Consider the following 25,117-nt stretch of genomic DNA (forward strand, 5'->3'; position numbering starts at 1 on the left):
TGCAATTCAACATATTCAACAGCCAACAACAAAGCAAAGCACAAAGCACAAAGCACATCACAGACAAAAGCACAAAAGGACCTAAAAGGACCCTATTATCCAACAAATCAGTAAGCATTTTGAATCAATTTGAAAACAACCCACCCATCTCCAACAAACAAAACACCAAAAAGACCTTCCATTATCCAACATTAGAATAAACAAAATAAAAGCACCCAAATTTGAACTTTTGTTAAACAATAATCCAAAGGACCCCCAGGACCACCAGCATCCAAACTACCTTTTCCCCGACAACAATATACAAAGCACCCATCGGACTCCCTAGACCACCAGTGACACACCCCGTCCCGAAGGAGGGCATGCTGGCCGTCACGTGAGAGTGACGTAACCATTTGCACAGTTCGGAAGCTTTAAAGATATACAACTTCTAAAATGAAACACCCGAATGTGAGTCCTTATTTGGTCCATTCTGTCAGAACACCGTTGAATTTCCTCGTAGTCACCACACCTTTGCAAATCTTGAACCTGGAGGGGCGCAAAACAAAATTGAGTGGGTCAGCAAAACGAACGTATTCAAAACCTTCTTTTCTCTTTTGCATATACTAACCCCTCGCTGTAAAACAAGTATAGTTTCCCAGAAAATAACATATATACGTATGTATAGATATGCCAGTCATGCTCAAAGATATATCAATCATGCTTGCAATATGCCATTCATGCTCGAGAATATGCCACAACAGAATCTCATAATCAAATGTAAATGCTCAAGCATAATTCACATCAATAACATATAATCTGGCAGCCGGGAGTCACCTAACGTGACATGTACCGCTGCATATAGAGCTCCAATCTCAACTCAACATCTGAATCTGCACACGAGTCGGAACCACCTAACGTGGTCTGTACGACAAGACTGGGTGTAATATATACGCTCTAGTGCTACGATCACGTGAAGACTGTGCGAATAATCGCGGGTCACCTACGAGTCGGAACCACCTAATGTGGTCTGTACGACAAGGCTTGCACCTAACTTGGATCCAAGGCGAGCGTGTGGTGCTGGTGAACATCACGTGAAGGACTGTGCCCTGGCCCTGGGCGGGAGCACTAACACCGGGGGTGCAGATTATGAGCTCTCTAAACATCTCAACTACTAATATTGCATACAAACATGAATACCACTTACCTGGCACTTACCTGGGCCTCCTCAGCACCATGCAACAGTATGCATAATTATGGTAATGCACATATTAAAATATGATGCATATATGACAGGATATTTAATTCGTATTTCTTTTAAAATACGTTTTCTGGGAAATACGTCAAGCATACGTATATATATATATATACTGAAAAATAACTGCCCACTCACATATCACATCGACGTCTCGTAGGTCCCTGAGCCTCCCCTAGATTGGTTACATTCTTCCTCTGTATAATTTTCACCTATACAAAAAGTAACCAAATTGACGTTATTTAACGCACATACACCAAACATTCGTCCATAACTTTCTCATACGTTGCTCAATTTGGGTGTATGAATATACCACGGTGATCTACACGACGTCACGAACGCGTGACAATTTTCAGAACTCAATTTGGAGCTCTCACGCGCCCCCACGCGCACTGTTCACGCGCTGCCCACGCGCGCGTCTTCTTCCTCGCGTCGCCGGACTGGTTTCGCCGGAAATAGTGTTTTGCCGGAATTTCTGGGTAAATTTCAAAGTGTCATAACTTCTTCATTTCTTAACCATTTTCAACGTACTATATATCAAATTGAAGGTATTGACGAGACGAACACATCCATACCTATCTCGACCCCTAACTCGCCGTGGTTTCACCGGAAAAAGCCCCGACAGTTCCGGCCAAACTTTGAACTTGTCATTCTCCGTGTTCCTATGTCCATTTTTCACGTAATTTATACCAAAATGAAGCCCTAATCATAATCTACCACGTTGGACTAGTTTTAGGGCCTAAAAACAACGGAATCAAACTTTTCCAAAAATACGAAAATTCGGCCGAACTTACAGTTTGTGATCCCGACGTCCAAATCCTTCAAACGAAGCACTCCGAGCTTCCTTAGGACCTCACCAAGCTTCCTACAAGCTTCAAAATCCCAGAAAACATCAAGTTTTACGTGTGCATGAACAGTGCACACGCACAGTGAAATTGAAATCCAGGTTTTCCGAAGTGAAACTCACCTGAAATTGGTACCATCGTGTTCGTGTGGTCTTCAGGAGTACGATGGTGGTCTTAGATCCTTCGTTGGTATAATTTTGGGGTGGTTTGTGGGTGGTCTGTGTGAGTTCGAAGGAGAGAGAGAGAACTCTCAGAGAATGAGAGATTTGTGAGGGAGGAGAGAGAGAGAGACAAGATGCAGGAATGAGGGAGAGATTTGAGGGAGGTGGGATCCTACCCAATCCCCAAATCATCAAGTTACAACATATTTTACGCCCCTTAGTCCCGTTTAAGGGCATTTTCATAACTTCACATCCTCGGAATTAAAATTCCGGGACGGGTTGTGACAACCTTCCCTTCTTATAGAATTTCGTCCCCGAAATTCCAACAACCAACTTAATCATCTAAACTCATACCATAGCTTCGGATAAATCTCTCTCATCCGATTCTCCTTCTCCCACGTAATTTCTTCCACTGAATGCTTTCTTCACAAATTCTTTACCAATCACACTGTCTTAATTCTCAATACATTCTTTTTCCAATCCAAAGTCGTCCTTGGTTCCTCAACCAGTCTAATCCGGATTAATTCTCAATAGTTGCACCGGAACTCCATGTGACGAATCTGCCACCTAGTGACAACGCATCGAAATATAATACATTATGCACCTTAGCAAATTCTGAAGACATCACCACTTGTATGCAACTTCATCGATTCCTTTAGTGGTCAAAAACGGTCTGATGTGTTTAAGACTTATTTTGTCTCCTTTCCAAATCTCACTATTTCTTTTTGTGATGAAATTTCTAAAAATGTTGAATCATGAAACGCATCATGCTCTTACAATAACTCTGGAAGTAATTCAAGCAACTTCACTTACTCTTCGATGATCACATAAAGTCCGATGTACTTAGGACTTAATTTGCTTTCCTTTCCCAGCCAATCTTACTTTTCTAAAGTAAAAACTTCAAAATTATAAGATCGTCTACGTTAAACACTCGATTAGTGACATGTTCAACTATTAATCTCTTTTGCCATTCCTGGCTACTCTCAGGTTAAACTTAATCACCTGAATACTTTGAGAAGACTCATCCATAGTTTCAGGGCCTACCAAAAACTCTTTCGTGATCGAATCTTCTCTATCCAGAAGTATTTCTTCCACAATTCAACAAAAATCGACACATTTCACGGTCCTTATGGCGTTACTTTGGAAACTGTGCAACCAACATACTTAAGAAACTCAGCAGTTCCGTAACCCAAATCTCTTCTCCATAAAACTTATAAGTACTGTTGTACTGTGGTTGTTACTCAACACTGGAGTAAATGTACTAACTTGGTACATTGATCAACTATCACCTCAAGTTCAATCATAACCATCCTATTCTCGAACTCAGCAATCTTTCTTTTTCCCTTCTTTCTTTGCCTTGGTTAATTCTTAATTTTCTTCGTTAACCATTTGAGTCTTGAGTACGACCTTACTAAAAAGGCTTAACTTGAAAATTAGCAATTACAACTTCTTCTCAATCTTTCATTCTCAACTTTACTTCAGTTGATTTCCAATCCACAAGAAGACAATCTTGGCAAGCGTGCCAGACATTAATTCTTACCACCGTCTTTTCACCAAGTGCATCAGCTAGAACAATTTTACGATCACCCTGGTCGTACAATCATGTTCATTAAACAATTCAATCCACCTTCCCTGCCTTATATCAAAATCCTTCCAAGTAATGGATATTGGAGACTTTTTGGATTCGTAAAAATCTTGCATTCTTACCAAATATAATGTCTTCATAACTTCACAGCAAGAATGATAATCATGACTTCCAAATCACCAGTAGGGTAATTCATTTCATGAGGTTCCTTTTGTCGTGAAACGTATGTAATCACCCTAACATTTGCATCAACATGCATCCAATACCATTCAAGAAACATCACTAAAAATTTATGATTACCACTATTTTCTGGGAATACTAGAATACGTACATGAGTGAGGAAATACTTCAGTTGTTGAATCCTTTGCTCACAATTTCCTTCCCACTCATACATAACCTCTTTTCTCAACAATCTCGTCAATGACAAAGCAATGACTGAAAAATCTTTCACGAACCGTCCATGATAGCTTGTTAAGCTAGGATAACTCCGAATCCCAATCACGATTCGTGGTTGTTCCAAATTCTCAATTCCTGCTGCCTTTTAAGGATTCACTTGAATACCTTCAGCAGATATAGCAAATCTTAGAATGCCACTTGATTCATTTAACTTTAGCATTTGCTAAACTTAGCATACACCCAACGTTCCCTCGATCTTTGCAATACCAATTTAAGATGTTTAGCATACTTTGCTCTAGTCTTATCAATCCTTTCAATAGCAACAACAACAAATCGGTCTAGATATCATTGGAATACTTCATTCATCAAATTCATAAAGTAGTAGATGCATTCGTCACTCCGAATGGCATCACCAAAACTTGAAATGACCTTAACGAATCCTGAAAGTTATCATAAGGGCATCCTCACCGATAATCTTCAACTAATAATATCCAGACCTCAAGTCAAACTTAGAAAATACACAAATACTTCTGAGCTGATTCATTAAACATCAGTACACCATCATGGATCACGGTTCTCAATCGTTACCCGATTCCATGGTCTATAATCAATGGATAGTCTTTAAAGTCCATTTTCTTTCTCACCAATAAACTGGGGTTCCCCCAACGTAATGTACTAGGTTGAATAAAAACCTTTATCAACCAATTTCCAATTCTCTTAGTTCAAAAGGCACATTCTATAATATATGGTTTGTACCTGGAGACAAATCCATAGTGAACTCTACATCTTTGACTGGTGGCAATCCAGGTAAATTCTCAGGGAAAACGTCAGGTAAATGTTTGACTACTCCCACTTCTTCCACACTACTAGAAGTGACATCACTTAGCACCACATGAGATAAATATCCTTGGCAGCCTTTTGATAATAATCTCTTTGCTCTCACAGCATAAATAACGGCCTGCCTCACTCCACTTTGCATACTTACAAAAGTAATCTCTAGTCATCCAGACCGATGGAAAATAACTGGTTTCCCGGAATTAAAGTATATACTCATATACGTAATATATCTCAAAAATGCTAGACAATATGAATGTATGTCATGCCAAGTATCATAATAGAATGCTCTAGAATAACATCGAAATCCACAATCTAATGAAACAAAAATAGCTGGCAACAATACATACTCTACTATTACTGAGCACTCTAAATAAGTACGATACTAACATAGGATAACCTACCGGTTTGCTTGCTTAACGAATCCACGAATAAGTTATTAATATTACGGTCTGCAGCCCGCAATACTGATAAATCATCGTTGTCTCGATAAGTAAGCAACAACTCTCGAGGGTGTAATATTACTATTTTGCCACTCATTAGAAAATACATACACACGTCTCAACCGCGTTTAAATACTACTTTCTAGGCAATAACAATAATAACGTAAAATTTCTACATTAACAACAAATAGACTTTAGCTAAGTCATTAAGAATAATTATCGTACTCCTAATCAAATCCGAATAATTCTGAGTATCTTGCAGTGATGTGTGGTTAACACATCCCTGGGCTTGTTGTTGTCTCCCACAACCTCTATTAGTGTAAATACTTCGCTCGTGTACACCACGGCCTAACTGACCATAATTAATATATCCAGGAACTTGCTGGATCGGCGCCAGTTGTGGCAAAGAAGACTGTTAGGGCCTCTGTTGGCTTTGGACATAATTTGCAGTTCTATGTCCCATCTATCCACTTGTAAAGCGCCCAATGCTTTCTTGCCTACATTCTCAAAGGTGTCCATTATTGTACCTACAGCACAAAGGTACATTTCCCTTACCAAAATCACCTTGTCTCTGAGATCTGAGATTACCAATACATCTATCACTTCACCTCTGATCAATGGCATTAAAACCTTTGCCAAAAGAACTAGAATTAGCTTCACTTCTTTTGAAGTTCCGAATCTTTCTATATTCTTGATATGACGAATCATTAACTTTATCGTCCTCTTTTGATTCCCATACTTTTATCATTCTTCTTTACTCTCGCTGAACATGTTCTCAGAGTCCTCAAGGCTCAACAACATCTTGTATATTCCTGGTAAGAATTACAATGGATAGTGGTCACCCAAAATACCACTGCCTTATGCCACCCAGCCTAAAACAATATAACACTTCAATCAAAATAGCAGCAATATTCGAATGGGACGAGGCAAGTCTGAGAACTTTCTATAATACTCATTGATCGTCAGCTTTCTACCATCATAAGATGCCAAAAGAAATAATTCTTTTCTTTAAACAAGTCCTTAAACAATTCTCAACCGGTTGTTTCCTCCGGTGACAACGAATTATACTCCTGTTTCCACCAGGATACAAGTTCATAACTCAAACCAGGTAATCGTCTCAACCCTTCTGTCAAAAGGAAGATTCCTTTGACTTGCATAATCTAAAACATCTTTTCCAATCGGTTAATCCATCACTTTGCTCCCTCAGGTTCATCATTTCATAAGGTGATTCAAATTCAACTTATAACCCATCTTAAAATGTCCCTTTTTGATAATATACTGAATCACCAAAATAATACTTTCCCCTAACAGCTAAATCAGGGAGACTAAATTCCTCTAACTACGTGGTTTGCTACGAGGCGGTGTAGTTCTGACAGAATTCACTAGAACTTCTCAAGATGTCCAAGATTGAAACTAGGCTCTGATACCAACTGACACACCCCGTCCCGAAGGAGGGCATGCTGGCCGTCACGTGAGAGTGACGTAACCATTTGCACAGTTCGGAAGCTTTAAAGATATACAACTTCTAAAATGAAACACCCGAATGTGAGTCCTTATTTGGTCCATTCTGTCAGAACACCGTTGAATTTCCTCGTAGTCACCACACCTTTGCAAATCTTGAACCTGGAGGGGCGCAAAACAAAATTGAGTGGGTCAGCAAAACGAACGTATTCAAAACCTTCTTTTCTCTTTTGCATATACTAACCCCTCGCTGTAAAACAAGTATAGTTTCCCAGAAAATAACATATATACGTATGTATAGATATGCCAGTCATGCTCAAAGATATATCAATCATGCTTGCAATATGCCATTCATGCTCGAGAATATGCCACAACAGAATCTCATAATCAAATGTAAATGCTCAAGCATAATTCACATCAATAACATATAATCTGGCAGCCGGGAGTCACCTAACGTGACATGTACCGCTGCATATAGAGCTCCAATCTCAACTCAACATCTGAATCTGCACACGAGTCGGAACCACCTAACGTGGTCTGTACGACAAGACTGGGTGTAATATATACGCTCTAGTGCTACGATCACGTGAAGACTGTGCGAATAATCGCGGGTCACCTACGAGTCGGAACCACCTAATGTGGTCTGTACGACAAGGCTTGCACCTAACTTGGATCCAAGGCGAGCGTGTGGTGCTGGTGAACATCACGTGAAGGACTGTGCCCTGGCCCTGGGCGGGAGCACTAACACCGGGGGTGCAGATTATGAGCTCTCTAAACATCTCAACTACTAATATTGCATACAAACATGAATACCACTTACCTGGCACTTACCTGGGCCTCCTCAGCACCTTGCAACAGTATGCATAATTATGGTAATGCACATATTAAAATATGATGCATATATGACAGGATATTTAATTCGTATTTCTTTTAAAATACGTTTTCTGGGAAATACGTCAAGCATACGTATATATATATATACTGAAAAATAACTGCCCACTCACATATCACATCGACGTCTCGTAGGTCCCTGAGCCTCCCCTAGATTGGTTACATTCTTCCTCTGTATAATTTTCACCTATACAAAAAGTAACCAAATTGACGTTATTTAACGCACATACACCAAACATTCGTCCATAACTTTCTCATACGTTGCTCAATTTGGGTGTATGAATATACCACGGTGATCTACACGACGTCACGAACGCGTGACAATTTTCAGAACTCAATTTGGAGCTCTCACGCGCCCCCACGCGCACTGTTCACGCGCTGCCCACGCGCGCGTCTTCTTCCTCGCGTCGCCGGACTGGTTTCGCCGGAAATAGTGTTTTGCCGGAATTTCTGGGTAAATTTCAAAGTGTCATAACTTCTTCATTTCTTAACCATTTTCAACGTACTATATATCAAATTGAAGGTATTGACGAGACGAACACATCCATACCTATCTCGACCCCTAACTCGCCGTGGTTTCACCGGAAAAAGCCCCGACAGTTCCGGCCAAACTTTGAACTTGTCATTCTCCGTGTTCCTATGTCCATTTTTCACGTAATTTATACCAAAATGAAGCCCTAATCATAATCTACCACGTTGGACTAGTTTTAGGGCCTAAAAACAACGGAATCAAACTTTTCCAAAAATACGAAAATTCGGCCGAACTTACAGTTTGTGATCCCGACGTCCAAATCCTTCAAACGAAGCACTCCGAGCTTCCTTAGGACCTCACCAAGCTTCCTACAAGCTTCAAAATCCCAGAAAACATCAAGTTTTACGTGTGCATGAACAGTGCACACGCACAGTGAAATTGAAATCCAGGTTTTCCGAAGTGAAACTCACCTGAAATTGGTACCATCGTGTTCGTGTGGTCTTCAGGAGTACGATGGTGGTCTTAGATCCTTCGTTGGTATAATTTTGGGGTGGTTTGTGGGTGGTCTGTGTGAGTTCGAAGGAGAGAGAGAGAACTCTCAGAGAATGAGAGATTTGTGAGGGAGGAGAGAGAGAGAGACAAGATGCAGGAATGAGGGAGAGATTTGAGGGAGGTGGGATCCTACCCAATCCCCAAATCATCAAGTTACAACATATTTTACGCCCCTTAGTCCCGTTTAAGGGCATTTTCATAACTTCACATCCTCGGAATTAAAATTCCGGGACGGGTTGTGACAACCAGCACCCAAACAACCTTTTTCTCGACAACAATAAACAAAGCACCCACATGACCCCCATTCTACAACATATCAGTAAGCATTTCGAATAAACAATCAATGAAACCCACAGATCGCCAACAAAGATTTTGGAATCAACAAACCCAGAATAATGGGAATAAAATAAGGGAAGCAACGAAGCACAAAACGAACTAAAATTTGTACTTACAGTAGGTAGGCGTCGTTTGCTCGGGATCCTCGCGCACATTCCACCCCCTTTCGAATCCTTCGAAATACTGTCAAATCCTTCGAAAACCAAAAGAACTTAGGGTTTTCAACAAAAATGAACAAACGGGAGGTAGGTGACGACAAGACGAACTTAGGGTTTTCGCTGAATGAACTATTAATCGCGAGTTGGGCGGCGATTTGGGGTGAGTGATATGAAATTAGGGTTGGGGTTCTTTGATTTGGGAACTGAAATGAAGAAATGGAATGGAATTGCACGGTTGGGGCTTTAGACTTCAATTCGAATTGCACGCTTCACGAGGGAAATTTTAAAAAACAAATTTTTTTGGTTATTTAAAATTTTTTTTTTTTTTAATTTTTAATTTTTTTTTTTTTTTTTTGTAATATACACGTGTCATCCTTTTAGATGATCCACGTGTATCAGAAACCAATGTGAAAGTTCACATATGGAGGGTGGGACACAGCAAAAGCCACGTCAGCATATAACAGAGGAATTGACAGACAACGTAACGGGGGTAAAACATTGCAACAAATTCGTAAGTAAATGTATGACATTGAAACTTTTTAAAGATGAGGTATGAAACTGTTAATGACCCAATAGTTAAGGTAGTTTTTTTGTAATTTACCCTTTAAAAAACTAGCCACTTAGTACCATGGTCTGGTTCAAATCTTGTGGATAGCGAATTCGATACCAAATTAAGTTGCCCATTGTGTGGCTTAGCCCAATTCCTCCTCCCTTTAGTTTATATATTGTTGTACTAAAAAAAAAAAATGAAAAAAAACTAATCCAAGAATTCAAAAGCAAAATCTTGATCAATCAATGTACTTAACACAGATTCTAAAAGAATCAAATCAAAGTTACATAATTCTTGCAAAAAGAAGGATGAACTGACGTGTCGAAGCCACCAACTTATCCTTTTTTATTTTAAATAAAAAAATAAATTACATGTGAAGGAGAAGTCCAACAAAAAGCATCCAAGAGATCAAGCCAATAAGCACAAAAAACAAAACTTTCAATTTCAATTTTATTGCTTCTATACTATATATTAAGAAAGCCCGCCTTATCAACTTTTTGCCACTTTTTTCCAATTTTGTACCTTTTGATCCCATTTTTCGTATTTTACCCTCACTTTTGATACACAATATTTACATAAAGAGGATAAAATGGTAATTATGTAATATTAAGAATATCCCCGTTTTTCTCATTTTACCCTCACTTTTGATACACAATATTTACATAAAGAGGGCAAAATGGTAATTATGTAATATTAAGAAAAATATGCTCTTATTAAGAGATCCCGTTATCATTGTCTCATACTCTTTTTAAAAATTTTAAAAACTAATCACACTCCTTAATCAAAAAAAGAAATTGTTCACACACAAAGTGTGTGCTTATTATCTAGTAATAATAAAGCAAAAACATCGTAGTTCAAATCCACTAAACTACAAAAACAAAAGCTTTAATCCAAGGTTTGAAACCATATAATCTAAGAGTGAGCACAATTGTAATTCCGTTGAAGGAGAAATGTAAATTTCAGAAAGCTGTTTTAAGTTTGAAATTAAAATTGAAAACTATTTTTGTTCAGATAGTAGCTAGGTTATGAATATACATAGTAAACATAGAAATGAAAATTTTCTACAATATTAAATCTCATCTATTAAAAAAAAAAAAAAATCTAAATTAACAATATAAATTCATAGACAAAATGCATATTTGTTCTTTTAAAGTTGTGCAGTTGGGTGTTAATTTTGTTATACCTGCAAACATTTGGAAATAAAACTAACATTATAAAACTACTTAAACTTCTGGAGGCGCCGCGTTTGTAAAATTCTTATGGATTGGCTTATATAACTAGAGCACCAACTCAAAAGAATTTCAGGGGACATGGCCAACGCCGGTCCCTTCTGTGGTCCGCCACTGCCGGCAAGGGAGGCGGCGGAAGTGGCGAGAAAGTTGGGTTTAGAGGCAGCAGTGCTTTGAGTAACACACAAAAACACAAACATAAGTTGCATAATGAAACATACCCTGCAGATATAACTTTTTACATCATATTATCGTCCCAAATTCATATGCGCTGACTACGCTATAACAATAACATAATATCTACGCCGGCCTTCAGCCCTGCATGGATCCTTGCATTGCTTTACATATATGTTTACCCGAATATACATAAATGTACAATCAGAAAATACATCACGGCAGCTCCGATCATTTGGCTATTCTTCTAGCAAAGAAGACGTATTAGTTGTCCTGTATTTCTTGCAGATAGTTTTCTATAAAACTAGCAAATGTCTACCCCTCTTTCAAGAATCGCACATTTTATAGACTTTTCAACAATAACGAAAACTAGGAGACTTAAAGACCATCAATTTGGTGCATCGGCATTGAGTTTTCATCAATCAACGCCACCGTTGTTTCTGTATTCTTAGAATTTCTTGTAAAAGGTGCCGTTCTTGAAAAGAATATGTAACGCTTCTGCCTTCTGTTAACTGCCGCACTCCTCAAGCAAAACCTTCAAGCCAAATAGAGGGATCGGAAAAACTGGAGGGCCCAGCGAGCCAAATGGATCCTCTGTTAACGCTTCTCCCTTTCTATACCCCCTTAGCTTCTGAGGTTTGGACGTTTGCATATTAATGGGTAAAAGTTTAACATCCAACTAGGATAATCTGTATAAACTAAAAAATATATATATAAATCCATTAAGCTCATGTAACAATTGCATAGCCTGAGACCATGTTTCCAATAGACAATGCTAGATTAAGAAGCCATATGAGAGACAACCAGTCTTCTATAAGATGCAGATAAAATGGGAAACAAATAGTCAATGCTCATAATCATGTGCACAAATCACAAACGGGAAATTGACAAACCTTCATCGGATAGCTGTTGAAAACGAACAACTATGTGTTTCCCATAAGTATATTTCTTCAGAGCATCAATATGAACTCTTATAAGTTTGAGCAGTATTTCCCGCTGTCTATCATTGCTTGTTTCAAGAACCTTCTGAACCACATAATTGGCAAATTGGTCCTTCATCATTGACTGGAATATTAAAAAAAAAAAAACAAAAAAAAAAAAACGACGAAACTCAATATACAGAAAACATAAAACCAGCATTATGCAGCATTCAATATCTACACTTTCAAACTCCGCATGGTCCCCAAGAGTCAAGCAGAATCCACAATACTCATGCTATTAAAATACCAAAGTGTGTTTCAAAACTTTTTGGAACCAAATGAAATCTACTCACATGGAAATGAAGTCTTCAGCTCGACTTGTAAATAAAATTTGATATTTCTAACTAAATGTCGAAATGCACAACCAGATGTTTCCTAATTGGCTCAGGTGTCTAACCATAATTATTATGCTCCCTTTGAGCCAAACCTTCCTATCAAACAAATATCTAATGTTGATGGGCAATTAAAATTAATGGAGAATAAAAAACCTTAATACATGGGATAGCCTATCATATTCGTTTTTGCTTCACTTACCAATAGGCTATCGTTTTCTTCCATTTGTCCAATGATTTCCTCAATCAAGAGCTCCCGCTCAGCAGTATCATCATACTCCAGACCTTTTTCAACAACATTTGATGCATATTTATGCTGACTCAATTGTACAATCTTCCCAACCAACTTGCTGATAATTTGGCTTCTTTCATTGGGTTTTCCCCGTTCCAGAACATGCTGCAAGCAGTATGTTGTTCCATCTTTTTATTACATTCAATTAGAAATAATAGAAACATAGGCAATGTAAGGACACATGACGAAGAAAAATGTAAATTAAAAACTAAAGGAACCATCACCTATAACCATTAGCTAGAACACCATGAACTACATTTACAGATTTCTTCTCATCGTCCAACAAGAATCTCTCAACTATTTTTATGCTTCAATGAATTGCTGTTACTAACCTGTCATAACCTCATTTTTCCACAACTTACTTTAAGCTAACTCTATCATCATAAGATGAAGTGGACAAGCCAGTCTTCGAGAAGTCCATTCTTCAAAAATGAATCTTTAACTTCAAATTTTATCAATAAAGACTCCAGCACCACATTTTGCTTCTCTCTTGATTGGAGAGACACCACATGACATATTTGGTTTGACTTTAATATAATTATAATAACCATTGACCTAACTAAGAACCAATTAGCCTTTACCCTTAAACCATTGCCGACATTTGAAAGAAATGTATAATTGCGATATTGTTCCAAGAGTTATTTCAATCAAGAAAAGCCATTTCAGCTGGGTGATACTGTTCAAGAATTTTACCACCTGGCAGCATTTTTAGAATTCTAGAGCAGTGAAGTCATTTTCCAGGTGCTAAGAGAACATACAGAAAATTAAGAATAATACTTAACAGGAAAGACAATCAAATTAGGGTTTAGGGTATTTGTCGAACCTCTCTCTTAGCAAACAAAAGAACTGACGAATCAAATAGTTACTGTGTTCTAAATAAAGAATCAACAGACAGCACAAGTACAAAGTAGAAACCAACCTGGGTAACATAATTGCCATATTGATCTTGAGCTAGATCATAAGCAGATTCCAAGATCTCATCAACTCTACATTGACTTTGAAGGTCATCCGAACAATGCTCCAGAACTCTCTAGCAAGTTAAAGTGTAACGTTTCAAAATCTGATCCACAAATCTAATTGGTGACTTCATAATGGAATACTGTGTGCTATACCTGTATGACACGACAACCATAGGGATGAGTAGAAAGTGCGGCAACTTGTCCTTGAAAAGCAGAAATGATAAATCCAATTTTCTCTGTGGGAATGCATTTTATACACTTTTGTATTACATGATTTCCATTTTGATCTCGTACACATATCATAACATGTCCATCAAGCTCATGCACAAGCTGTATTTTCTGGTTAAGCTCAATAACTTCGAGAGCCTAAAAGAAACATCCAACACAGATGTAAGAAGAAAAGATTCGGATGATATAAAGCATAAAGACAACGTTTCCCAGACTCATAAGGAGATGTTCCCTCCACATCCGTATAGAGTATTGTTCATTGTTTACACAGCAAAGGGTTTTTGAAATAACTCCTGAAGTTTATCTTTTGCGCTTCTTTCCAACCAACCCCATCAACACTTGCAGTATAAAACTTTCTATAAATAACACATCCCTTGGTAAAAATATTATAAGCAGAAAATAGCCTGCTCATTGGACTTATAACAACATATTTATTTTGAAAACATCAAGTTTTAGCATACCTTCTGGATTACACGACAACCATACATCTGCAAACTTAAAGGCAACATTTGGCTAGCAAGTTGATCTGCAAGCTCATTTTTCTGCTCAGGAGTCCCATATTCAAAAAACTGTAACATAAAAATATAAGAATCATACAATTTTAAAAGGCCATCCACAGAATTCAAAAGTCCATAAAGATGATAGGTGATGCAACAAAAATGCAATGAAGCAGACACAAATTATGAAATCATACCTTTTGAATAACATAATTTCCAAATACATCTGTCATTAATTTTGAAGCACTTGGAAGAATCTCTTTTGAAAACAGATACCTTGTCTTCAGCACTGCTGTATTCTAGCTTCTGTTGAATAAATCGACTCCCATGTTGATCGACACTGAAGTTATATATGAATATTAAAAAATTATAACTAATATTATAACCACGATCACGTTATGTACAAGTAAAGGAAAAACAAACATGGAGCAAGCAATACCTAAAATCAACAATGCGCTCAGCTATATCGGAAAGTTCAAATTTATGGGGATTACTAGATTTCAGTTCTTCAAGTAAAGAGTGTCTTCTAGGATCAATCCAGATGGAGCTTCTCTGCCTTTGCCACCCAGAATATACTCCACTAACAGAACCTTGAGGAGTCCTCAATTCATATTTCCGACCAAAATGATTCGTTCTGCCCACTGGAGATGATGGCAATATTGGACTACCAAGAGGTGAGGCTGGAAACTGTGTCATTACACCCATGCCAGAAGGAAGTCCATAATAATCACTACCATTGATTCCCACATTTCTTGGACTTGGAATACCCTGATTACCATTAGTTGAAGAGTGGAATTTTGGGCCACCCGTATAAGCACTAGCATTTAATTCTTGTTGCGAAAGTTGGCCCCTTGATGGCAAGTAACCATATTGAATTGAAGCACTATATGAATCCTCCAAAGAACGAGCATAGTACTGTGTATAAAGGGGATCCACAAAAGGTGGCTAGAGCTTGGCTCATGTTGCCCATAGAATCTACTAGGGTGTTGCATATCACCGTCATGGGGAATTCTCTCCCTTCTCGAAACATTAACAGTTTGACCACTAAATCTTGGCCCCAAAGAAGCATCAAAAGGCATTGAAAAGGAACCATGAGAAGTGTACCTAGGCATATATGAAGGAAGAAAAGTAGAACCCAAAGTATATCCGCCCATACTATATTGTGGAGGAAATACACCAGACGATTGATAATTCGGGTAGAATGGACTTCCTGAAGTCATATATGGTGTTGGTGTACTATACAAGGCAGGTGTGACTCCAAGTGAGTGCAATGATGGTTGTGTCTCAATAGAAGAGAATTTTGGGTAGCTGTGGGGAAGATTTTGCATTCCACTTTGCAAATAATTCATGCCTTGTGAAACTAATTGTGACTGGAACCCCTGTAGTTGATATAGAACACCTTGTTATGTAGACAAATTGTGTTGTGGTACATACCTCCTATAAGATTGTTCTTGTTGCTTGTTATTGTTGATGTCAACTACAGATGCTCTCCCACTAGAAAGATCCAACCCTAGGTCACCATTAATCGATGCATTGTTCCTCGACCCATCATGCCTAATATTAGATTCATCTGTCTGTAGGTTTCTTGTACCATCATCAGGTTGACATTGTTGAGCACTTGGGGAGGAGGTTGGCAAAGGAACATCATTTGGTATGAACCCAAGAGCAAGCGCGTACGAGGCACTTGTATCTGGACAATCATTGATAGAGTTTGAATTTGGTTCTGTTAATTTTGACCTGTCGAGAGAAGAAGCATTTGGTGAAAGAGAATGTGCATCACTATCAATTAGTTCATCTGTTGTTCCAAGACTTGATGAGAGAGAGTGATTATATACAGGAGATGGAGTCTGAGGGAAGTCTTGCTAAAACAAACCACCAAGAAAATAAAACTTATAAATACACGGCAACACAAACTGGAAAATTATAACTGCTACATTAAATGAAAACCTCGTAAACCACTTGCTGGCCAAAGGAGCTAAGAAATTCTGAACTGCATGGTTAATCATGAATCCATGATTCCAAATGTAGCAGTCACATGTTATAGTTAAATGCATGAAGAAAATATTAAAATAAACAAAAGAGGATTTAAACATGGTTTAGCATAAGTAAGACATTAATTTTTTAATAAAATTTATACATACTAAACCACTTACTTTAACTCCTACCTGTATTAGATCCACTAAACTCTTATTATAACTTGCCAAAGAAGCCGTGTCCTTGACAGGCATTACTGCAACACTATCTTCTGCCAAGTTATCTTGAGATTTTCTAGATGAACTCGCATCATTAGGGTCCTCCTGAAGAGTAGAAAGAGAACCTTGGGAAAGATGTAAGGACCCACTGGCACTGTCATCTAAAGAAGTCGATCTACATTTGGTTCCTAGACCACCACTATGGCGGACCACATGATGATTCTCCCGTACTATAAGTGGTGGAGGTGGCCTTGCATTCAAGTTCATATTCGATAAATAGTATGCCAAATGAGCGGGGTCTGAACTCAGTTTTTTCTTCATTCTCAACACTATCTACAACATTCTTTAGATTAGTCAAGCTTGTTTTCATGCTGGAGTTCTGTTGACATAACAGGTTTTCAATAGCGGAAATGGAACCTTCCATACTTGGTGGAGCACTGCCACTTCTATTAGGTATAAGTTCAGCTCTATCTCTATTAAAGCCATGCCCCTTCGAAATGAAGCCCGACTCCTCTGCTGTCATACTTCTCAGTGGAGATCCAAATGTTGTAGAATCCTTAGATGGGGGCCACTTCATTTCCCTGCTGCTTTCTACCATTCTCATGAGACCCTCGGTTGCCATCCTACCAGAATAATGCTTGTTTTTATGTATCAACAATTACCTTCAAAAACAATTTGGTGGCATATCCAAGCCATGTTATGCTCCTTTCAGCAGTCCACAACTGCAAGTAAAAAAATATGATCCAAGCAGGTAGAACACACACACAAACTAAATAACGCAGTCGTAACAAGAAGCCCCTGCATTGGAACCACTATCTAAAAATCCCCGCCTAGGCACTAGGTGGCTGGCCACCGCCCCGATTAATTCGTAGGCGTTTGAAAATTAAGAAAGGGCGCCTAGACCTGCTTAGACACCCGCCTAGCCTGTCCAAATCCGCTTTGGCACCTGCCTAGATTGAAAATCTCACATAGACAGAAAATAGATAACTTTCATTTTGCGTTATGTTCTAAAACTTTATAATCTATGTCATTCTATTTTGCAATTTATGTATCCCAATGCAATTACCAGGCATTTATTTATATGATATATAACTAATTTACTTAAATCTGCCTAGGCCCTGCCTAGGCAGCAGGCCCCAGCCCACCTCCTGACTAGCGCCTAACGTCTTTTAGAACCTTGATTAAAACGTAGTTTGTATGAATTATCCACACCATGTCACTTCTGTACACATGTTCATAGAGATTATAATGCAAAATGTGTTTTGAAATCCATTCTACAAAGAATAAACTAGTTCTGCATTGCTAACTTACAGAACAGACCCCATAGAGAAAACCTACAACAAATGCAGAAATAGGTGTCCACGTATCTTATGAAAAACTATTCACATACCTAATACGTAAACAATAACCAATCTATCAGAATGGAAAACAAGCACCAAGGGTATTGAAACATAGGTAAATCCTTTTACATTAGACCTTTTCAAATTGTAAGACTCCTAGCCAATGAATGAACTTCCACCCAATATAACACTTAATTGCCAATGTTTTGACCAGAACATTAGTCTAGGTCTATTAAACTACTTGAGAAACTTGGTTATATTTTGGTTCCTTAAAAAAATTTGACCACCTAACATAATTCGATTGTGTTTCGAGCCTATATTAAGCTATCAATTTCTTGACCACAGAGTATATGAGTCAAAGTACTTCAGTATACATCTACCGAGTACCAGCAAATTTAATTAGTATCTCAAGTAGCATGAATGTTCTACTCACACTGTCTTACGGGAATGAGGATAAAGATACACTTTATTCGTGCAAGAATGATGTTATCTGCAGAACCATTTCTTATATTAAAAAAAACCAACTTAACGAATGGAAACCGTTGTGTACAGTCCATATTCAGATATATTATACTGCTTCTCATTTAAATGCTCTCTGCTGCATACAATTCATGTATTTGTTTGAATCACCCAACCGTGGTCAATAACCAATTACACTCGATTAAGTATGGCCGAAGTGATTGTTCATATGGCTTAAACTGTCAGCTATGCATATTTTTCCACTCTAATAAAGTACACCACTCCTGTTTCAGTTTTCCAACCTATAAGGATGCTAACTTCATTATACATCACTACAGTTAAGCGCATTTCTTTCCGAAATCAAATTAAGAAAAATTTGACATTTGCATGCCACAACAATTACACTGTTCCATGAAGTAATCTTACTATCACAGCCAAATTGACACAAAACTTGTAACAATCCTTTTTATTCCTCAATGACACATTAAGTGACGTAGGATCAAGTGCTAAAGCCATCAATTCAAAAAGCGAAAATGAGCTCTCAAAAAAACATGATTGGAGATACTCTCACCGTCTTACCGCTCCAAGGAGAGGATCTCTCTCACCAAATCCACCCAATCCATTAATCCGGGCTATTGAAATTTGATCCAAACGGCTACAAACAGGAGGTCTCTTTAAAAGTTATAATAATTGTAGCCGTTGGATCAAATTTCAATGACCCAGATTAATGGATTGGGTAGCTTTGGTGGGAGAGATCCGGAGAGGATCTCTTCCCATTTTAGAGGACAACCACTTGGCTACTTGAGGAGGAAAACTGTCAGCTTCATGTTTAGCATCCTCACTTTCTGTTTACTATTATTGTATTTTGATTTTCTTCACCTTACTATTATAATCTTACGCAAACAACCTTAATATTCAAATAGTAATTTTTGCTTTGAATAGAACATGATAATTAATAAATATAGTCAATGACAAATTCACTTTCATAACATCATTGAAATCACTCGCTAAGCTAGCCATTTGTGTGGCTAGTTTTGTAGTTTTCAACACTAATTTTAGGAAAAATTACTTTTTACACCCTCAAATTTGGATGCTGTGGAATAAAATACCGAAAGTTAGAACATTTTACACCCTCAATTAGTTTCTTGCTTTTCTTTCCCTCAATCTCAGCAACCAGACGTTTCCGCAAGTAAAAAGCAAATTCTTCAAAGAGGCTCAACTGTTAATCAGATTCTTCGACGCAAAAACATTAGTTTACACTAAAAAATCAAACAAATTCTTCCACTCACTGCCACTCACTTTCACTCTCTCCCATTCCCAACCCACCAAACCTCAACAAGATCCAACTCTTTCCCACCAACCTGCAAATTTAAACAAAGAGAGTTCATTTTCTGGCAGTGTTTCGTCTGCAACATCTGGGGTGATAATTAAAGATTATAAAATTATAATTAAATCTAACTTATAATTCTTAAAATAATTTCCAAGACTATTCGGTATTGCTTTCCAAAAGTTTTGCAATAAAATAATGTGATTTATTCGCATGATATTTGGTCACCCCTAAACTACTTCAATAGGATCCAAAGAAGGAAGTAACGTGACGTATACAAAAATTATAGATGACAGGTGAAGTTGTCTAAGATGATTTTCAAGGACATATATAGTGGAGATTAGATCATATAAACTTCAAACTAAAATAGTAAGGAATAAGGCTTAGTTCAGTCAGTTCGTCTTTAGTTTATTTCATCATTTACATTGGCCATCAGGTAAACCATTACTCATACAAAATAAAAAAAAAAAAAAAAGCAAAAAAAAAAGCGAGATTCAAACTCGAAAGCTCAGGTGCATGAACAGATACTTTTATCCAACTAAACGACATGACACTTTATTTTTAACATATATTTAAGAATAATTATTTTTCCGACACCGCACTACAATCGCAGAAAATCGAAAAGAATGCAAAATCTTGCGATCGAACGAGTTTTTTAAACGAGTTTCAGCAACAATACCACAATTTTACTGATTTAGAAGAGAATACAACAACTATGAAGTAAATCGGCAAAGCATGGTAAAGCCTAAACAGCAGCTCCATTCCTAAATCCGGTGGCCACAGCAGCACCCGCTCATACAAACATCATTAGCTCGGGCCGGGTATATACGTTATGTTCCTCATCCTCGAGCATCGGGTACGATGCAACAAGAGCATCTTGAGCTCCGATATACAGTGAGTTGTAAATCTTCCAGTACACCTCTCTAACCTTCCTAGCAGGATGGAACAGCCCCTGGAGACAGTAGTTGAGCACAACCGCAGCACCTAACGCCACTCTCATCCCTTCAATCGCTTCCATGACCGCGTTGATAACGTGCGGGGATGTCTCAAATATGTTTGGCCAGACGTAGTTCAGCAAGTGGACCAAAGCATCCTCGCATCCCAATCCCGCTACTCCCAGAGCCATGTGCTTGACAGCAGAAGCAGCAGTTTGCCTGTGAACCAGATCTCTATCCATGAGGGCATCCTCTAGCAGCGGGGTCACTGCGTAGATATAGTCCTTTCCCATTTCACCGATGTACTCAAACAAGAACGAAAGGGATTTCAATACACCATTCTGCACATTAAGCTCTGGAACACGATACTCATTCATCAGGGCCGGAAGAACTGTGAAAGGCGAACAGGTTTCAGCTACTATTGCGATTGCCACAGTGGTGCAAACACGGTTCTGACGCTCCTGCACTTTGAGATTGTTCAAAAGAGTTGCGAGGACATCTTGTGGACCAATGGCTTTGGCAATGTACCCAAAAGTATTCACTGTAGCTCGCCGGATACCCTTCTTATGAGCCTTGAGCATCTCAAGAAGCTCAAAACAGATCCTCATCCACTCCCTTGCGGGAACAAACTCAGCACCACGATCAGCAATACGACCAACAAGGTCAATACAGTTCTCCTGGACTTTCTCATGCCTATTCTTCAAAATTGGTGTCAACCTGGGAAGCAAATCCTTTATAGGAGGAGTCATCTTTGTCATACCAATAACATTTACAATTGCCTTCAGCGCTCCCAGAATTGATCCCAAAACTTCTGGGTACTCTTCTCCCAAATACTCATACAATACAACACCAAGATGACCCATCAGTTGCTCCTCTTGGCACTGCTTCATGACAACAGCAATTCTCGAAATAAGATCCGCAGCTTGCTGTCTGACCTTTGCACTCTTGTTATTCAAACGCCACTTAATGGTACCACAAATCTGAGGAAGGTAAGGTTTTACCCTCAGACCAAGAGAATTCACAACTGCACCGAATCCATTAAGCATCACATTTGCATCATCACTCGTCTGCTCCTGGAAAGCATAAAGGATACCATCAATGAGAAGCTCCTCCAACCGAGCATCAATGTCAGAAGCACCCAAGTTCACAACCACCTTCTCGATTGTCTCCATAACCATTCTCCTATACGGTTCACTCTCATCTTTGAGATCCTCAACAATTCGCCCAACTATATCAGCAACACCCACTTTGTTTGCTATCTCCACAGTTGTTTCCACCAATTGCCTGTAGTTTCTCCTATCCAAAGCCATCCTTCTAACCCAGAAGTTTTTGAAGAACTCAGGAAGAATATCACTTCTTATATACTCAGGCTCTACACCTTCTGTACTCACACACTGTTTGACAACTTTGAGCACAATTTTCTTCATCTCTTCATCGGGAGACTGGAACTCTCTAATCAAAACAACCATCACTTCCTTTGTATAGTAACTCGCATACATTGCATCCATAAGGGGAATAATAAAACCAATTGCCTTCAAGAAGGCAGCCAAAACCTTTCCACGGTGAGACCTAATACCCTTCCACAATGGCTTCAACACAGAGTCAAAGCTCTCAATACCGTATGGGGCAGCAGCCTCAGCGAGAGCAGCAAGAGATAAAGCAGTAATTGTACGAACCTTCTGATTTTCATCACTCAGACCATTCTCAATAATTTCAACAAGAGACCTCAAGTGGGGAAGTACAGCACACCCGATCAAAATGGCAATCTGCTGAACAATCTTGATTCCAGTGTGCCGTGCTTGCCAAGACTTCTTGCTCTGACACACGGCTTTCAAAAATGGCAACAGTGCAGGTATACCAAGCGCAGAAGCAACAACACTAAAAGCTCTGGCAGTAGTGTTCCTAACATATTCATCAATGTTATCAATATCCGGACGCATGGCTGCAATCATAGTAGCCAAACCAGCTGCTTTACTAAGATTGGAGATAATTTCTCTCCCTTCAACACGCGCATAATAGTCTTCATCAATCAACAAAGGTTCAATAACAACAAGAATTTTATGCACATAAGGACGTACCAACTCATCCAATTTATAAAGCACTCGATCAATTACCTTAACCAAAAGATGCCTCTCTTGGTCTTCCAAAGTGGGTTGCATAAGCAGAGGTAAAATGCGGTTAAACAAGGGGCCAGCACCAAACTCACGAGCCTTATCCGTAAGCTGCCTCAACGCTGTCTTTCTCTGCTGTGGTGTTCCATTCTTAACTTTAAGCAAAAGCTTCATAATCTTCCGCTCTTTCTGCTCATCAGGGGACAATTCCTCCTCCTCATCTTCATTCAGCAACGCCCCAAAGTACTGATAGTCCTCGGGCTTCATAAACGGTAACCCACCAGGCAACTCCTTAGGCACATCAAACTGCTGCCCGCGATTCTCTTCCGGAATAGAATACATAGGAGTCCCCATTGGAGTCGGGGTAGCCAGAAGCTTCCTCGCTGGAGTCCTAATCGGCACATAAGAAGACGGTGGGTCCAAAACTTTATACCCTTCTTGAGGAAACATAGCATCCAGCTCTTCATCAGTCAATGGTCTATTCCTCTCTTCAATATCCTTCTCCCACCTCAATAGATTATACTGTTCTGGCGTAATGGCTCCCCTCACATTAATAGCCCCGGGTGTTGGCGTAGCAAGTTCAACTCCACCTACAGGGGTCACACCAGGTGTATAGGCAGCAGCAGGGGTTGCCCCAGCCATTGGGGTCGCACTGCCCATTGAGGCAGGGGTCTCATCCCACCTTGACCTCTGCCGTTTTGGTGTCGGTGTGGCCATCCCAGGAAGCTTCGGAGTCGCATCCCAAGCCATCCCAGCAGGGGTGGCACCAGGAGTGACAGCACCAGCTGGAGTAGCATCTGAATCTGCCACCCGCCCCGGAGTGGGTGTCTCATCCCAGCGGTTCCTCCTCCCCAGTGATGGAGTCGAATCCGAAACCCTCCCTGGCGTCGGAGTCGCATCCCACTTTCCTGGCGTCGTATCCGGCAAGTCCCAATCCGACGTTTTCGCCTTCTTGCCCCCACCATCGCCATCCTGAGACTGGTCCCACCGATTCCTCCTCTTTTGAGGCGCCGCCTCAGCAGCAGCAAGCTTATCCTCCTTTTCCGGCGGCGCCTCCTCTTTCTCCTTCATCTTCTTAGCAATAAGCTTCAGAGTCTCATCCTTCTCCCTCTTCAGGGCTTCCTCCCTCATCACATCGGCATAAGTCCTCACCGACGGGTCCGGAGTCTTCTCCCCGGACGCAAACGGGTCGTGCCGCTCAGGCGATATGATACGGTTCAACCTCCGCTGTCGATAATCATCCTCCCGATCGATAATCCTTTGCGGCTTCTTGAACCCCAAATCCTCATCGGCGTCGCCGCCTCTCGGCCTCTCATTCAACACCGACTTGGGGGCCGTGTACGACGCCGCCATCCTCCGAGCAATTTCATTGTCCATGGCCTCCGCGTTGTCATCGTCGTCGTTCACAGGGATCGACGAGACGTATGCGCCCTTGTCGGTGCCGCCGTAGAGGTCTGTGTCGAAGGTGACGGAGTTGAGGGAGGCCAATTGCTTCTCCATCCTCTTCCTCTCTTCCTGCGTCTTCTCTATCTCGTCGTCGGAAGCCATGACTAGGGTTTTGGTATCGAGAATTTGGTACTAGGATCTCAGCTGGGATAGAGATTTTAATTCAGGAATTTAGGGTTTTTGGGTACTCAATTCAGGAATTTACCGACCTTGAATCTTATTCGGGAGATTTCCCCAATTTCATACTTAGATCGGATCTCAGTATAAATTAGGGGTTTGCATTTCGGGTATGCGATGGGCTTGGGTTTTCCTTTTTGGCCCAGTAAAAGAAAATAAACCTACATGCACAAATCCGTTGGAATAAGGATTGAATATCCCTGAGATTATGGTTCCCTGAGTTTATTGTTGTAATAAGTTGTTGTGAAAGTTAGAATGGGGAAAAAGTCTAAGTTCCCGTCTATCAGATTACTTTTGACTACCACTTGAGTCGAGTCCCTGCTCAACCATCTCGACTTGCCACCACAAAATCAAGTTAGTTACTCACACATGTTCTTGCGTCAAAGTTACGCATTCACTCTAGTTATCTCGTACTTTAGATCTGTTGGACTTGTTTTGAATCTTAAATTCTTGAGTGTTCTCTTAGCCTTCTTGGCATAGCTGTTCGTTAAATTTGAGAGAAATTTTCAATGAATCAGCTCGCT

The 25,117-nt window shown here is 39.6% G+C and overlaps 1 protein-coding gene, 2 long non-coding RNA genes and 1 pseudogene across 4 annotated transcripts; all 4 read right to left on the minus strand.

Annotated features, from left to right (window-relative positions):
* Positions 1-386: 386 nt before the first annotated feature.
* Positions 387-1,904, minus strand: LOC137730590 (uncharacterized). Its single transcript, XR_015958101.1, has 3 exons — positions 1,807-1,904; positions 1,545-1,706; positions 387-1,443 (listed from the first exon to the last, which is right to left on the minus strand). It is a non-coding gene; the product is annotated as an uncharacterized LOC137730590 (long non-coding RNA).
* A 5,022-nt stretch (positions 1,905-6,926) lies between these two features.
* LOC137721190 (uncharacterized) lies at positions 6,927-8,694 on the minus strand. The gene is made up of 3 exons (XR_015958750.1): positions 8,398-8,694; positions 8,136-8,297; positions 6,927-8,034 (listed from the first exon to the last, which is right to left on the minus strand). It is a non-coding gene; the product is annotated as an uncharacterized LOC137721190 (long non-coding RNA).
* Positions 8,695-12,046: 3,352 nt separating this feature from the next.
* On the minus strand, positions 12,047-17,455 carry LOC137709043 (pumilio homolog 5-like; annotated as a pseudogene). The gene is made up of 9 exons (XR_015958132.1): positions 16,772-17,455; positions 15,046-16,468; positions 14,804-14,946; positions 14,571-14,678; positions 14,035-14,247; positions 13,842-13,952; positions 12,833-13,027; positions 12,212-12,383; positions 12,047-12,129 (listed from the first exon to the last, which is right to left on the minus strand). The product of XR_015958132.1 is annotated as a pumilio homolog 5-like (transcript).
* Positions 17,456-20,588: 3,133 nt separating this feature from the next.
* On the minus strand, positions 20,589-24,844 carry LOC137749438 (uncharacterized). Its single transcript, XM_068489533.2, has one exon. It carries the CDS (start codon positions 24,516-24,518, stop codon positions 20,718-20,720), a length of 3,801 nt encoding a protein of 1,266 aa, XP_068345634.2. The 5' UTR covers positions 24,519-24,844; the 3' UTR covers positions 20,589-20,717.
* Between the last annotated feature and the right edge of the window lie 273 nt (positions 24,845-25,117).

This window comes from Pyrus communis, chromosome 17 (assembly GCF_041283825.1).
Source record: "Pyrus communis isolate YQ-2024b chromosome 17, ASM4128382v1, whole genome shotgun sequence".
Lineage (NCBI taxonomy): Eukaryota > Viridiplantae > Streptophyta > Magnoliopsida > Rosales > Rosaceae > Pyrus > Pyrus communis.